General features: G+C 54.5%; 4 protein-coding genes across 6 annotated transcripts in view; 2 read left to right on the top strand and 2 right to left on the bottom strand.

Moving 5' to 3' along the window:
* LOC116523541 (serine/threonine-protein kinase MRCK gamma-like) overlaps positions 1 to 15619 on the bottom strand; it is a 187355-nt gene that overhangs the window by 61834 nt on the left and 109902 nt on the right. The window contains exon 10 of one of the 2 annotated variants that reach the window (XM_032238652.1): positions 5190 to 5219. The exons of the other annotated variant lie outside the window; for it this stretch is intronic. Coding sequence (XP_032094543.1) covers positions 5205 to 5219 — 15 coding nt within the window. The 3' untranslated portion in view covers positions 5190 to 5204. Of the gene's footprint in view, positions 1 to 5189; positions 5220 to 15619 lie in introns of those variants that run through there. 2 annotated transcript variants of the gene reach the window in all.
* Positions 1 to 15619, top strand: part of LOC116523542 (prelamin-A/C-like) — a 75560-nt gene that overhangs the window by 2162 nt on the left and 57779 nt on the right. The window contains 9 exon segments of the mRNA XM_032238653.1: positions 25 to 150; positions 506 to 573; positions 575 to 715; positions 1124 to 1334; positions 2614 to 2645; positions 2647 to 2692; positions 2961 to 3080; positions 3881 to 3973; positions 4990 to 5238. Coding sequence (XP_032094544.1) covers positions 25 to 150; positions 506 to 573; positions 575 to 715; positions 1124 to 1334; positions 2614 to 2645; positions 2647 to 2692; positions 2961 to 3080; positions 3881 to 3973; positions 4990 to 5238 — 1086 coding nt within the window.
* LOC116523544 (prelamin-A/C-like) lies at positions 10866 to 13861 on the bottom strand. Its single transcript, XM_032238656.1, has 3 exons — positions 13664 to 13861; positions 13008 to 13256; positions 10866 to 11255 (listed from the first exon to the last, which is right to left on the bottom strand). Exons 1-3 carry the CDS (start codon positions 13808 to 13810, stop codon positions 11229 to 11231), a joined length of 423 nt encoding a protein of 140 aa, XP_032094547.1. The 5' UTR covers positions 13811 to 13861; the 3' UTR covers positions 10866 to 11228.
* Positions 14474 to 15619, top strand: part of LOC116523543 (protein Spindly-A-like) — a 34878-nt gene continuing 33732 nt past the window's right edge. For both annotated transcript variants that reach the window (XM_032238654.1, XM_032238655.1), the window contains exon 1: positions 14474 to 14511. The gene's annotated coding sequence lies outside the window, so the exon portion shown is untranslated. The remainder of the gene's footprint in view (positions 14512 to 15619) is intronic.

Here is a 15619-nt window from a genome sequence, read left to right on the forward strand (position 1 = left end):
TAAGCCTCTTTCTGGCCTTTGCAGCTGGAAAACGCCAAGCAGTCGGCCGAGAGGAACAGCAGCCTGGCTGGGACGGCTCACGAGGAGCTTCAGCAGACACGGATTCGCATCGACAGCCTCTCCGCCCAGCTCAGCCAGCTGCAAAAGCAGGTAGGGGCCCCGCGGGGGGAGGGGCGGGAGGGGGGCAGCTCCCACGGCCGCTCGGCCTCCAGCCGCTTTAGCTCCGGCCGCAGGAAGGGCGTCTCTTTGTGGCACCTGGTTCTGGGCCCCCCTTAGAAGGTTTGGGGGTGCTGGTGGTCCTGGACTTGGGGACCACCCTGGGGGAGGACATCCAGTGCCCCCCCCTGCAATCTTTAGGGTCAAGCCCTGCCGCAGTTGGAGACCCTGCTTGCCCTCCACCCTTTTGGGTTGGGATGGAAAGGGATTGGGGATCTGGGGCAGGGGTCTGCTCCCCCCCTCCCCCGTCCAGGCCCCCACCCCTCTCTTGCCTCCCCCCCCCCCCAAGCTGGCAGCCAAGGAGGCAAAGCTGCGGGACCTGGAGGATTCCCTGGCCCGGGAGCGGGATACCAGCCGCGGAGAAGGAGCGGGAGATGGCCGAGATGCGGGCCCGTATGCAGCAGCAGCTGGACGAGTACCAGGAGCTGCTGGACATCAAGCTGGCCCTGGACATGGAGATCAACGCCTACCGCAAACTCCTGGAGGGCGAGGAGGAGAGGTGGGCGCCTGGGCACCCTTTGCAAGCTAGGCAGACCACCTTGGCCTGGGGGGGGGCTTTGCCAAGCTGGGCAGCCCCCCCCCCCCCAGCACAGGCAGCCTGGGACCTTCAGGGGCGACCTGGAGAGTCTGCTGGGAAAAGGTCGCCCCCCTCACTGAGGTTCCAGGAGACGGAAAGCCTTCGGGTCCAGATCTGGGGTTTTCCCGGCTGCCCCTCCTTTGGGGGGAGCGTTTGGGGGCCCTTCTGGGACGGGTGGGGCAGAGACCCTTCGGGCAGCAAGATCCGCTTGGCCCGAGCGCTGCTTCCCCTGGCACCGAGGGTGGGCACTGCAGCCCTCCTGCCTGCTGTGGGCATCCCTGGGGAAGCGGCCTCTGCCTCAGCCCCCGGCCTCTCTCTCTCTCCCCCCAGGTTGCGCCTCTCCCCCAGCCCCTCCTCCCAGAAGAGCGGCTCCCGCATCCGGGTCTCTTCCTCTGGACAAAGCGCCACCAAGAAAAGGAAGCTGGAGGACGGCGAGAGCCGCACCACCTTCTCCCAGCATGCCCGCACCAGCGGCCGCGTGGCTGTGGAGGAGGTGGACCTGGAGGGCAAGTTTGTCCGGCTGAGGAACAAGTCCAGCGAGGTGGGTGCTGGTGGCCGGAGGTCCAGAAGTCCTGGGCAAGGAGGGCCGGGGAAGCCGTCTGCTCCTGGGGAGGGGGGGCTTAGGGGGGGCGTAAAGTCACCCAGTTGACCTTTGAGCTGCAAGAGGCAGCCATGTCTTTGTAGGGCGGGGCCCCCCCAAGATCCTGTCATGCAGCCTACCCTCTTTTTCAGGGGGCCCCCTAAGAGTCGGATGGGATGGAAAAGGGAGGCGACGCAGCAGCTGAGAACAGCAAATTCTCATCTAGTTTGAAGATGGTGCTTTTTTATTTAAATGTGTTGCCCACCCAAGATAAATGGAAGAATTTAGGGTTTAATAGCAGAGAATCCCTGCAGCTCAAGAGTTGAACTCTGAGCTGAGCTGTTTCCTTGCAGACGTCTCATGACTCAACTAGGTAACATCATCAGTGCTGGATGGAAGTGGGCTTTGGTCTCTGTTCATGAACAGCAGTCTGCCCTGCCAGGGATTCTGGGGAGGGGGGCGTCTGTCTCCTTGGTGGTTCCTTGATTGAAGTATTGTTTTCTGCTTCTTTGTCTGGGGTTAATCCCTGCTTATCTGGGCGTTGCCTGCCAGAGGGGATGTGTTTGTCTGATGAGGTCACCTAGTTGGGTCGGGAAACATCTGCAAGAAACCACCAAGCTGAGAGGGCACCCAGGACCCCACAAAGCAGGTTTTGTTGAGGCTTCATGTCTATTTTTTAGAGCTGAGTGCCCCCCCCCGCAGCCACCTGGGAGCTGGGAAAGGCGGTGGCTTCCCTCCCTCTGAGCCATGGAGAGTCTCCTTGAGTTTGCAATGGTCACCTGTGCAATGGTTGGAGGTTTGGCTGGAGCCGAAGGCAGATTCCAGGCGGCCTTCCCTGCTTCAGAGAGAGCTGCTTTGTGGGGCCCCCAGCGGAGACTCTGTGGCTCCTGGTCAGGAGGAATGGAGAAGCTTTTTATATATAACTTCATTAAACTTTTGAAGAAGCCAGATAAAAACTAACCAGAACTACTGGAGTAGAGAGAGAAGAAAAAAGGAGAGAAGAAAAGAGAAAGGCAGGAGTGCAGAAAAAGAAGATAAAATAATATTAAACTTCTGATTTCTTTGACAAATGTAAATTGGCCTCTCACTCTCTGGTTGCAGCCTTCTATTTCTTTTCCCACCCTCAGAACTTCCTTTTGGTTGGCACAGCCGCCTCCTCCCCCCCAGCCTGCCTGGCATCTCTTGGGCCACCTAAGCCCCGTGAGATGCCCGCCATGCCTCCCCCTTTATGCCCCCTTAGGACCAGTCGCTGGGAAATTGGCAGATCAAGCGCCAGGTTCCCTCCCAAGTTCACCTTGAAGGCCGGCCAGCTGGTCACGGTGAGCAGCAATGGTGGGGTTGGTGGGCAGGAACGGTTGGGAGCCCCCCTGTCCCTCTGGTGCCCATGCCAGCCGTGGGGAGGTACTCTGCAAGGTTCGTCAACGCAGTGGTTCCCAAACTTGGCAACTTTAAGACTTGTGGATTTCAACTCCCAGAATTCTCCAGCCAGCAAAGCCAAGTTTGGGAACCACTGTCTTACGGGAGACAAATCTATTAAATTACAAATCTATTAAATCTATTAAACTCTTCTCTTCCTTCCCCTGCAAGATCTGGGCTGCGGGTGCAGGCGTGTCCCACAACCCCCCCACGGACATGGTCTGGAAGAACCAAAACTCCTGGGGTTCCGGCGACAGCTTACGCACAGCACTGCTGACCTCCACTGGGGAGGTAAGGCGGCTGGGATTCTGGGATTTGGGTGGGCGGACAGCCCCACGGCGTCTCGTGTGGGTGGGCAAAGGGGTCAACCTTGTTGCTGGAAAGGGGACAGGGCATTATTGAATTAATTAATTCAATTAACCTATCTCTGGATTGCGGAATTAACCCCCCTGTCCAGAGTAACTCTGGGTGGCTTATAAATACAATAAAAATGGAGCTAGAAAAAGAGTGAGAAATATAGGAGGAGTTATAATTAACAAAAAAAATGGACTATTCTGGCTGCATAACTGTAAAAAGGCTGGGTGTGTGTGGGGGGGGGGGGGGCTACGCTCCTCTTTGCCCCTCTGGGTTTCCTCTTTCCCTCATCAGGGGGATTCAGGCTCCCCCCTAATTTTGTTGCCTAAAAATGCCCCTCCCCCCTAAATCAATTCTGGAAATCCATATATGGAGCCTTGGTGACTCTCTCAATTCCCGTTTAATTTGGAGGCAATTCAGAGCATGCAAAAACAATTACAGTGGTGTTTGTGTGTGTGTGTGTGTGTGTTTGTGTGTGTCACGTGGGACCCCAGGGATGAATGAGTTGGGGGTGGGTGGGGTGCCAATGGAGGCATCCTGGCCCTTTTCTTGGGGGTGCCAGGACGGAAGGCGCTTTCCCCTCCTGGGGTGACTCAGGGCTTGGCTATGGGGGGGGGGTCCTGGGTCGAAGGCGGGAGCCCCTCTTCTGCCCCCCTGTTTTCCTGGCTCTTTCCCTCCCAAATCCCGCTGAGATGGACTGGACCAGAAACAGCCCCTTCATTTCTTCCTCCCTGCAGGAGGTGGCCATGCGGAAGCTGGTGCGCACGGTTGTTGTCAATGATGACGATGAAGAGGATGATGAGGATGGCGCCCACGGCCACCATCACCACGTGAGTTTTGGGGGAGGCGGAGGGGCCCCCGAGGGCTGGCTTCCATGGGGAACAAGCAACAACTCGGCAGCCATCCGGGGTGGTGGTGGTGGGGTGGTTTCCCAAATGCAAAGGGCTCTGGCTGTGGGGCCAGGACCCCCCCCCCGGGAGAAATTTTGGGGTTTTGTGTGACCGTGTTCTGCCCAGGATTTCTTCCGTCTGTTAGTCTGCAACGGAGATTAAGAGTCCGTTCAGAGGCCCCCAGTGACAATGAAGGCAAGCAGACAGCCGAAATCATCCTCAGTTGTAACATTGTTTTCATTATTCTCAGGTGTAGAAATTGAAATATTTACACCAACAAAGGAGAATCTTTGTAGCTCAGAGCTGACACGAGGGATCCTGGGGGGCTCCCCGAGTTTGCTTGTTTTCTTGCAGGCGTTTCAAGGAAGCTCAGGCAGCACCAAGGATCCCTGAAATACTTGCCTGCCTCTCCTTGTTTTAAACAAAAGGGCCAAATAATTTAGTAAAGCCAGTCCTTATTTATTGTTCATTTCATGAACTAAACTGACAGGCCGTCCGTGTCACAGACTCTGGGCAAACTTCCCCTCTGTGTGGAGTGGGTGGAAATGAGGAGGAATCACAGGGTTGAATCTTCCCCAGCATTCACGGCTACTGAAAGGAAATACAAAACAAAGGCCTCTTAATCAGAACCTGAAATGGGAAGAGCAGAAGTTTTGCCTTTGTGTCCATTGGACACTTCAGACCACATTGCAAATTTAGCCTTCAGCTGGTTAACCTGCTTCCATTTAACAGGCTTGTAAATCTAACCAGTAAAGAGAGAAATGCGTTTGGCCTCAATTCCAGTGTAATCTTTTATTTCTGGAATAGTTAAATGTAACGTGGATTCTACACTGGGCTGTGTTTTAAAAAGGCACCAAGGAGCCCCCAGATCCGAATCCAGCATCTCCAGCCCCAGGTGGGGTCTCGGTCCGGGTGGCGCCAAGCTCTGCTTCTTCCCCTCTTCCTCCCTTCTCCAGAGCCACTGCAGTGCCAGCGGAGATCCGGGCGAGTACAACCTGCGTTCTCGCACAGTGTTGTGTGGCACATGTGGGCAGCCGGCAGAGAAGTCATCCGGGGGCAGGAATGTGGGCACCAGAACCATGTCCACCGGCTCCTCCTCCTCCTGCTTGACCATCACGCGCAGCTACTGCAGTGGAGGCACCAACCTCGGGGAGAGCCTCCTGCCCCGCTCCTACATCCTGGGCAGCTCCACCCCACGCCAGCAGGTCCGGTGGACTTCAACTCCCAGGATTCCCCCGGCAGCTGCTTCCAGATTTGGGGGCCTCCCGGACTCCCCCCCCCCACTTTTCCCTCGGTCTTTGGAGGCAGCTTTTGCGGCGCCCCTCCGAAGGCAGCACGGGCAGCGCCTGCCCTCTAGTGGCCGCCTGTGGGAAACGCCCGGGAGACCCTCCCAACATTCAGGCTGCTTGAAATGGGGAGCAAGGCGGGCGGGAGGGGAGGGGGGGCAGCAGCGCTCCTTGCCCTCCATGGAGCCCCCCCACCCTTTGCCCCGCCCCCTTTCCCTCCCCACGTGCGGGGGGCGGGGGGGGCTTTGTGCATGCTCCGCTTTCTGTATTGGCACGTGGCGTTTTGTATCCTACCCCGTTTGTCCAAACAATCTCTTTAACAATCGCGGGCGTTTGTGTAGTTGGGTGTCCAGTGGGAGGTGTGGAAAATGGCAAAACTGACTAAAGAATGTCTCTAATTTGGTTTCGAGTTGGAAATCGCTGCTGGGCTTTTTGCTCGAAGCTGGAAGAAAATATGAATCTGGTGTGTTTTTATTTATTTTGGATGATTAGGATGATTTTGTAAGTGTAGAAAGAGCTTGAAATGTTGTTGAGAAGCAAAAAGGTCGGGAGGATGTTTTGTGTCATCTTCTGCGGTGGCCTCCAACCTTGGCAACTTTAAGACCTCTGGACTTCAACTCCCAGAGTTCCTCAGCCAGCAAAGCTGATCTACTGCACCAAAGAAACTCAGAAGTCATCAAAGTTGTTGAAAAGAGCCAAGAACTGAATTGCTTTTACACAACGCTCAGTGACTCTCCTCTCCCATCGGATGAGTCCTGGACTTATAACGGTTCATTTAGCGACCATTTAGTGACATTTCCGTTTGTCCGCTTCTGACCACTGCAGCATCGCACGGTCACACGATCAAACTCCAGATGCTGGGTAACCGGTTCATATTTACGACGGTCGCACTGTCCCGGGGTCACGAGATCCCCTCTTGCGACCTTCCGACAAGCAAATTCAGTGGGGAAGCCAGGCTCACTTAACAACCACGTTGCTCACTTAAAATTGCAGTGATTCACTTGACAAGGGTGGCAAGAAAAGTCAGCAGTGGGGTGGGTGTGGGTGGGGGGGTGTTTCCCTACTGACGGTATCAGGTCTGGGGTCTCTCCCGTCCTCTGGAGGCCACCTTCCTTCCGCCTCCTCCAGCCTGGGAGGGCAGCCCAACAGGTGTGGTTGTGTGTGCAGAGGCAGCGTGATGAGTGATCCCCATCCCTGCCTCCCTGGGGAGCCCCACGTGGGATGGGGGACCTCAAGCCAAGCAACCCTCCCCACCAACACCCCCCCCAAAGAGTCCACACCCCCCCTCCATTCCCAATGAAAGAAACACAACAGCCGTAGTTTGGATGACTATATTGGTTTTAAAAATACAAATACTGCCCAGTTGCCATCAGAGCACAAAGCATCCCTTGGCAGACCCCTCCCCCAACAGCACCCCAAGTTAACAGCACAATTGAAAAAGGGGAGGGGCTGCTGGGGGAGGGGAGAGCTTTCCGAGAAGGATGGAGAAAGAGCGTCCGACTGGAGCAAAGACCCCTCCTCAATCATTAAGCATCTGCACCAGGCAGGAGCAAGCAGTGGGCTGGTTTAGTTGGTGCCCCCTCCTCCTTTCCCACCCCCCCCCAGTTGAAAGGCAGGCTTGCTCTCCCCACGAAGGAGGCAGGGCGCCCCTCAGCAGCCGGGGGTCTCCCTCCTGCCAGGGTTCCTGAGGAAAGAGCTTTCAAAAGGCGCCTCTCTCCAAGTGCAAACGAGATCAAGGGCAGGAGAAAAGCGGGGGCTGGGGGGGACCCCCGAGGGATGCAGAAGTCAGAGGGACCAGAGCTGGAAGCAGAGAGGCAAAGAACCATCTCCTCTGGGCCAACTGGGCAGGACAGGTTAGGGGGTGGGGGTGAGGCTCAGGATTGGCTCCCTCCAGGCATATGGGACGTAGGTGAAGGGGGGCAGAGGAAGTCCAGGGGTGCCTCTAGAGGAACCCTGCAGCTCTTCCTCCTCCCTGGGAAGCCGTGCAGAGTCGGGGGAATCATCATCCTTGGTGAGAAGTCCTTCCCCATAGGAGGGTCCACCGTTTCCTAGCAAATTCTCAAAGGGGGGGAAGGGCCCATCCAAAGGGACTTGGGGGGGGGGGCAGGGATCCCATCCATGGATCCTCTGGGGTGGGAGGTGTCCAAGGAAGAGATCCATGGGTCAGGAGGCCAGCTACCCATCAAAGGCTGAGGAGCATCAGGTTGAAGAACATGACCTTAAACCAGTGTTTCTCCATCTGGCCAACTTTCAGAATTCCCCAGCCAGCAAAGGTTTAAGGCAGCGGTTCCCAAACTTTAAGCTCTGCTGGCTGGAGAATTCTGGGGGTTGAAGTCCACAAGTCTTAAAGTTGCCAAGTTTGGGAACCACTGGTTTAAGGTAAGGCTTCCAGTCCCAAACCGCATACAAGAACTACGTTTCCCAAACTTAACCAGACCTCAAGGCACCACACGAGGCTGCAGATCTCTGCTCCAAGCCCAGGAGAAGACATGGTCCGGTCCTCCTGGTGGAGCAGAGTGGGGGCCCTTTTGGAAAGCACAGCTGGCCCCTCCCCCTCCCCTGGCCAAAAGGCATCCGCTCTGCCTCAAAGACCCCCTTGACTAGAAACAGCCGATCCCACAGCAGGCGGTTGAAGGGACTTTTCCCAAGCCTCATCCTCACCATTCCTGCGCCCTGGAAGGCGGCCTGAAGCCCAGGCGTTCCCCTGACAGACGCAGGGAGCCCACTTCTACACCCCACCCCTTGGCAAGGCACAGGCTCAGGCACCGTGTGCCATGCGTAGGGCTGGGCAAGGGGTGGCCGGGCGGAGAGGTCAGCATTGCTGCAGAAGCAAAGCCTCTAAGGCAGCTTCTCTTCTTCCAAAGGGAAACGTCTCTACTCAACATTATTCCTTGAAGCAAAAGAGGGGCTGTCCGCTTAATTTCCCATCAGGTGGATGGATTTGGACAATGGACCAGCTTTTCTGCAGGGGGAGTGAAATCAAACTTCATTTAAGAAGTAGGACGTCATCCTCAATGGAACCAGAGGGAGGGGGATTCCTGAAACACCTGAGATTTTCGAACAGAGGACAATTGATTTGATTTGATTTAATAAATTTATAGGCCGCCCAATCCCGAAGGACTCCGGGTGGCTTACAGAAAATAAATTTTAAAAAGTGAAGAGTTAAAAAAAACGGAGGAAAACAAATTAAAAAACCACATCATGCACCCAGTCTAATCGGGGCTGGACCTCGGTCAAGAGGTCAACAGCCCCAGGCCAGAATAGCCAGGTTTTGATAGCCTTTCGGAAGGCCATGAGAGTGGGGAGGGTCTGGATCTCTGGGGGTAGTTCATTCCAGAGGGTCGGGGCGGCTACAGAGAAGACCCTCCCCCGGGGAGCCGCCAGCCGACGTTGTCTGGCTGACGGCACCTGGAGAAGGCCCACCCTGTGCGATCTTTTCGGCCGTTGGGAGGTATGCGGCAGAAGACGGTCTCGCAGATATCCGGGTCCTCGGCCATGAAGGGCTTTAAAAGTAATAACCAGCACCTTGAATCGTGCTCGGAGACCGATAGGGAGCCAGTGCAGCTCACGGAGGATAGGTGTAGTGTGGGTGAATCTTGGTATACCCAGTATCCCTCGCGCGGCTGCATTCTGGACTAATTGTAGTCTCCGAACACTTTTCAGGGGCAGCCCCATGTAGAACGCATTACAGTAGTCAAGTCTTGAGGTGATGAGGGCGTGAGTGACTGTTTGCAGTGCCTCCCGATCCAAATAGGGCCGCAACTGGTGCACCAGGCGAACCTGGGCAAAGGCCCCCCTGGTCACAGCTGACAGGTGATGTTCTAACATCAGCTGCGGATCCAGGAGGACCCCTAAGTTGCGGACCCTCTCTGAGGGGAGCAAATTTTCTCCCCCTAGGCTTAGGGACGGACTACCTGGGCTGTCCTTAGGGGGCAACATCCACAGCCACTCGGTCTTGTCAGGATTGAGTGCGAGTTTGTTCACTCCCATCCAGACCCTAACAGCTTCCAGGCACTGGCACATCACTTCCACTGCTACCCGGAGTTGGCACGGGGCGGAAAGATACAACTGTGTGTCGTCCGTGTACTGGTGGTATTTAATCCCGTGCCGACGAATGATCTCACCCAGTGGCTTCATGTAGATATTAAATAGGAGGGGGGACAAGACCGACCCCTGCGGCACCCCATATTTAAGGGGCCTAGGGGTCGGCCTCTGCCCCCCAACCAACACCGACTGTGACCTGTTGGAGAGGTAAGAGGAGAACCACCGTAGAACGGTGCCTCCCACTCCCACCTCCTCCAGCCGTCGCAGAAGGATACCATGGTCGATGGTATCGAAGGCCGCTGAGAGGTCAAGGAGCACTAGGATAGAGGAATGCCCGCCAGAGATCATCGGTCAGTGCGACCAAGGCGGTTTCAGTGCAGTATCCAGGCCTGAAACCAGACTGAAAAGGGTCTAGGTAATCTGCTTCATCCAAGGTCCATCGGAGTTGAAGAGCCACCACCTTCTCAACAACCTTCCCTAGAAAAAGGAGGTTGGAGACTGGACGATAGTTTTTAAGAATAGCTGGGTCCAGAGAAGGCTTCTTGAGGAGAGGTCTTACCACCGCCTCCTTCAGGGGCTGCGGGAAAGATCCCTCCTGCAGAGACGTGTTCGTGCTCCTCTGGAGCCAGCCTCGTGTTACCTCCCTGCTGGTTGAGACCAGCCAGGAGGGACACGGGTCCAGAAAACAGGTGGAGGCACTCATTGCTCCCACGGCCTTGTCCACTTCCTCAGGGGTGACAAGCTGGAACTCATTCCAGGAAATCTGAGCATGACCCTCCCTCGGCATCTCCGCTGGTTCTGTCCAAATGGAGTCAATGGAGACTATGTAGAGCAGACATTCTAGAAGTTCTAAAGTCAGGGCAATTTGGATTTTAATTGGAGAATCCCTGAATGTCCACCTTCTAAAGTGCTTTAATGCAGGTATTAAACAACCTGATTTGGGCCGGAGGGGACTGAGGACACGAGGTTAAATTCACGTTTCTGAAACGTGGCAATTTTAAAACTCGACTCCCAGGAGTCCCCCATACTGGCTGGGGAATTCTGGGAGTTGAAGTTCCTCCGCCTTAAACCTGCCAGGGCTGAGGACCCTGGGTTCAACAGGGGGCATCCCTCAAGTATCATTGCAACCCAAAACGGGTTCCGTATGAAGGTCTCCCTCCCATTTTCAAAACGTAAACGAAGGTCAACTCTTGGCTTGTAGATTCTTCAAAAGAGTTGGACTCTTTTGCTCAAGTGCACGAATCGCTGGGAAGCAAGGCAGAAGTTAACCATGGTTAGTTAGTGGTCAACACCCCCCCCCCACAGGGAGAAGATTAAGTGCAACAAATTTAAAGAGATTTCCCTGGAAGAGAGTTTCACAACCCCACCAACTTTAAGATGGAGAGGGGGGGGGACTGGCTGGGGAATTCTTGGGAGTTGAAGTCCCCCCCCCCCTCTTAAAGCTGGTGCAGTTGACAAACGGTGGCCCAGAAGGAGAAAAACTTTGTGATTTTTGATTCGTTTTTCAAAGAAAACTTTGGTATTCAAGCACACACAGACGGATCCTGTCCTTTTGCAGGCTCCCCCTTACTAGAAGAAACATATGACAATTCTAGGACTTTTTTTCCTTTTTGGCAGTAATAGATTAACCTCTTTGGCGCAGGGCTCCTTTTAAACCTTTGAGATAGAAAAAAAGACCTCCCCCACCCCCTTAAAAAACCTTTAGCATATTTATATAGAGATATATAGATATAGATATGTAATAAAGTATAAATTCTTGCATAGAAAATAACTTCTTTTAAAAATGGTTTCCTCTTTTTCTGAGCACATAAAGGACAGAGAGCTCCATAAAGCAGATTTGCGTGCATGTTGGGAACGTCAGACGATTACATGATGCTGCAGTTTGAAGGACCCTAAGAGGGGAGAGAGAGAGAGAGAGAGAGAAGACTGACATAGAGTCAGAAGGGACCTCAGAGGTCATCTAGCCCAGCCCCCTCCCTAAGCAAGAGACCCTCTTCCGTTCCACACAAATGGCCCTCCGATCGCTACTTAAGAGCCTCCAGGGACGAAGCACGGAGGAATTGTTCTCACAATCAGGACATTTCTCCCTCATTCTAGGTTCAGGGCCGATCCAGAACCGGGCCTCCCTCAAAATTAGCTCCCTGCGTCCCATCAGATCGCACAGAGTAGGCCTCCTCCGAATTCCATCCGCCAGTCAGTGCCGACTGGCGACTACGCGGAGGAGAGCCTTCTCAGTTGCAGCTCCGACATTATGGAACACCCTCCCCGTGGAGATCCGTACCCTCACCACAGTCCAGGCCTTCCGCACAGCCCTGAAGACCTGGCTATCCCGTCAGGCCTGGGGATAGGATTACTCTCACCCCGCCCGAATGTTGAATGAATGTTGTGTTTTTATGGATAATTTTCTTTTATTCACGATTTTTTTTCCTTTAAGTCTTGTCTTGCACCCCCTTCCCCTCATTATTGTAAGCCGCCCTGAGTCCCTCCAGGGAAAAGGGCGGCATATAAATTCTTAATAAAATCTAAAATCTAAAATCTAAAATTCCAGCAAGGGAGTTGTGGGAGAGGCAGGCATGGCTGCCAGTCCAAAAGGCTTATGGGGAGGCACACGTGGACCTGCCTGCCTCAGGGGAAGAACAGGCCCTTCCCCAGCTAAGGCTGCCTCTGTGTGACCAAACCTCCGGGGAGACAATCGCCAAGACCATTTTCCAAAGGGCAAAGTTTTCTGCATAAAAAGTTCCCCCACCTCAGGGGGGTCTTTGACAGCCCCCCCCCCCATTGAAGCCACTGGGCAGCCTCAGCCAAGGCCACTTCCGTTTGTTTGGTGGAGGGGCGGGTGGGGGTCTGTGGGCAGTGGGCTGGCTGCCCAGACTGGCTCCGCCCACTCCATGCACACACATGCACACACACGGCTGTCCTCCTGCAGCCCCTGAAGGCTAACATGTGGCATGCGGCGCCCTCTTGTGGCCAAGCCCCAGCTCAGCTCTGCCACACTTGTGCATGCGCTTCCAGCAGGCCAGCGGGTCTTTGGGTTCTGCCGTGAATGCGCAGTGGTGGGGGAACAGGGGGAACAGGGCACATGTAAAGGGGGGCACATGCGGGGGGCACATGTCATGTGCAGGAGATGTGTGCATGCATGCGTGGGGCTACATATGCGCGGTGGCCACGCACACATTGCATTGAGGGGGGGGTTGGGAGCACACGGGTGCCTCCTTGTGTTCGCATGGTTTGGGGACTCGGTCTGGAAGGGAGCTCAGAGGTCTTCTAGTCCAACCCCTGTTCAAGCCGGAGACCGAATTCCATGCCAGACAACTCATACGCTAATCCTGGGCACAAAGCCAACTGGAGCTGACTGTTCTCGTGTGAAAATGCAGCCTGTCAGGGTTTTCAGCCCACCCCACGCCTGCTGTTCAGTGGGGACCATCCCGGCCTTCCCCACATGCCCTGGCTGAGGAGCCCCGTGTGGCACAGAAGGTGCCCACAGCCATCTCTCTGCCGCCCTGGAAGGACTGACAGTGCACAGTGATCGGTCTCAGGAGCTTCCCCGTAAGGGGAGCACTCAGAATTGGAGGCCTCCCACCACAAAGCCCCCTCCTCCTCTGGCCCAGGATCACACATGCCAGCTGGGGCACCCCCAGACTGACCTGCTGGTGTGGGGTGGAGCTGCCCAGGATGTAGGTGCGGGGCAGGAGGCTCTCCCCGAGGTTGGTGCCTCCACTGCGGTAGCTGCGTGTGATGGTCAAGCTGGAGGAGGAGGAGCCGGTGGACATGGTGCTGGTGCCCACATTCGTGCCCCCGGATGACTTCTCTGCCGGCTGCCCACATGTGCCACACAACACTGTGCGAGAACGCAGGTTGTACTCGCCCGGATCTCTGCTGGCACTGCAGTGGCTCTGGAGAAGGGAGGAAGAGGGGAAGAAGCAGAGCTTGGCGCCACCCGGACCGAGACCCCACCTGGGGCTGGAGATGCTGGATTCGGATCTGGGGGGTCCTTGGTGCTCTGTGAACCTGGATGTTTCATTACCATCTCCTCCCCCCTCCCCACGCTGACTTCTCCCCAGCAGCGCTCGTCTCCAGCCGCAGCAACCCTGGCGGCCCCCAGGGAGACTGAAAGGGGCGCAGCGCTCTCCCAACCGCCGAGGAAGGCAGAGGAGCCGGCCCTGGGCTGTTGGGAGAAGCGCCCTAACCCTCCCTTCCCTTTGGCAGCCGCCTGGCAGAACGGGGCGATTTCTGACATTCTGCAGCTGGAACCAGCCCAGCGCCCTGCGCACATCGGCCGCCCGGGAGCCCCGAGGCTCACCACCACCGTCTCCGGAAGCACCAACCGCCTCCCGGAGAAGCCGGACGTGGCTTCAGGGAAGTTTTGCCCGCTGCAGAGGGCAAGAAACGCCCACAAAGGGCCAACTACAACTTCGGAAATGATCTGTCTCTGACTTCCAGAGGGCATCTAGGAGGGCGGGGAGGCCGTTTCTGCCCCCCCCCCCCTCAGGCTTCAGGAAAGTCTTTGGGGAGAGGAAGCCCGTGTGTGTGTGTGTGTGTGTGTCGCATGCGCAGTTGGGTAGGGAATTGAGTGGACACGTGGGGGACCAATGGGAATTCTCCCTTCTGCAGCGTCATCGGTCTCCGGGCAGAGTTTTCCTTGATTTCACCAATCAGAAATCAGAGTTCAGAAAGGGGGGAAGGGGGATATTTTCAGTACATTTAAAGACATTAAAAAACACTGCGCTGCACTTTGAAACTTCTGCGCGGTGTTCCTTTGTTACCTGCGCGGCCGCTCACGCGCACAGCTTAGAGGAAACGCTGCTGATCACTGCACTGGAATTTTAAGTTGTTCACCATCATTATACTTAATATGCTACTGTACAGTGGCTTTGTAGGCTTCTTTAAAATGCTTTATTTCAAATATGCTTCTACTTTTCTCTGGCCAGCACAGTCTATTGAATGAACCCAGCATAAAGGAAGAGCTCTGACCATCTATGAAGCCTGTAGATCCAATTGGAGAATTGGAGAAGACCTCTGACAATTCCTGGATCAGGAGCCAAGGTGGCGCAGTGGTTAAATGCAGCGCTGCAAGCTACTGCTAGATCAGCAGTTCAGCGGTTCAAATCCCACCGGCTCAGGGTTGACTCAGCCTTCCATCCTTCCGAGGTGGGTAAAATGAGGACCCAGATTGTTGGGGGCAATATGCTGACTCTCTGTAAACCGCTTAGAGAGGGCTGAAAGCCCTATGAAGCGGTATATAAGTCTACTGCTATTGCTATTGCTATCGCTATCATTCTGCCATTCTCTATGACCTTCTTCTCCCCTACATCGACCCATCCACTCTGATGCATTGGGATGGCCTCTATCTCTCCCATATATCTGTCGAAAATATGTGATGCAAAAGAACCCATCTTTCAAAATCTCTACAATTTAGTATCTCCTATCTAAAATCCATTCAAAAGTGTCATGTTAAAGTCTGGAGTGAATTAGCTCTTTGATTCTAACTGCTTTAATTAGTTTAACTATAAATCATCTCAGTAGGTAAACAGAGGCAGAGGACTGTATATCAAACAGAAGCTTTCACACAATGTAACACTCATGAATCTTTGCTTATAGACTGGAGCAGAGCACGAGTTGGTTGCAGCTGATATCGTTACTTCTCTAGGAGTTCCACAGATTTCTACAGCTCAGCTCTTCTTTTTTTACCCTTTTTTTATTTTAGGCATTTATCCAAGATTGGGATCTAACTCCTTATTATCAGGGTCAGCTTCCTTCTGTGCAGAGCCTAAGCCAGTGGTTTCAGGAAGAGCCTCAGATGGTTGATAACCCATGACTAACATTCCATAAGTTCTTTCAGAGTCTGATGAGTTTATAATACCAAGGATTGGGGGCGATAGCATGGTAGTTTCAGAGGAAGGCTGCTGATAAGACGGCTGAAGACCATCTTCCTCTTCTATCGCTGGGACCACTGAGAATTCCACTCAGATTTTTTCCTTTTGTGTGGAAAAACAGATGAGAAAAGTAGAGCTTCATCTAGGCAGATGGTTTTGCAGGCCCAGAGGCAGGACCCCACCATTTTCTATTTTCCAGGATTATGTGTATTTTTTTCCAAGATTGAAGATATTTTCTCAAAACGTGGCAATCCGTAAAAAAAGGTTTGGTGAGGAAAGGGTGGTCGCTTTTTAAAATGAGAGGCCCCTCTGTGCCTTTGTCCACTTGTGTAAGGAGTGTGACTGATGCAGAGGAAGTATATTTTGAAGGTAGAACGATAGAA

This window comes from Thamnophis elegans, unplaced genomic scaffold, assembly GCF_009769535.1.
Source record: "Thamnophis elegans isolate rThaEle1 unplaced genomic scaffold, rThaEle1.pri scaffold_42_arrow_ctg1, whole genome shotgun sequence".
Taxonomy (NCBI): domain Eukaryota; kingdom Metazoa; phylum Chordata; class Lepidosauria; order Squamata; family Colubridae; genus Thamnophis; species Thamnophis elegans.

Bases quoted from the DNA above. Each gene is read 5' to 3' on its own strand.
- LOC116523544 (XM_032238656.1), bottom strand. From the start codon at position 13,810: ATGCCCTCTGGAAGTCAGAGACAGATCATTTCCGAAGTTGTAGTTGGC. The intron at 13,257-13,663 runs GTGAGCCTCGGG...TCCCTTCTCCAG, and splicing joins TGCTTCCGGAGACGGTGGTG to AGCCACTGCAGTGCCAGCAG. The intron at 11,256-13,007 runs GTCAGTCTGGGG...CTCCCCTCTTAG, and splicing joins GCTCCACCCCACACCAGCAG to GGTCCTTCAAACTGCAGCAT.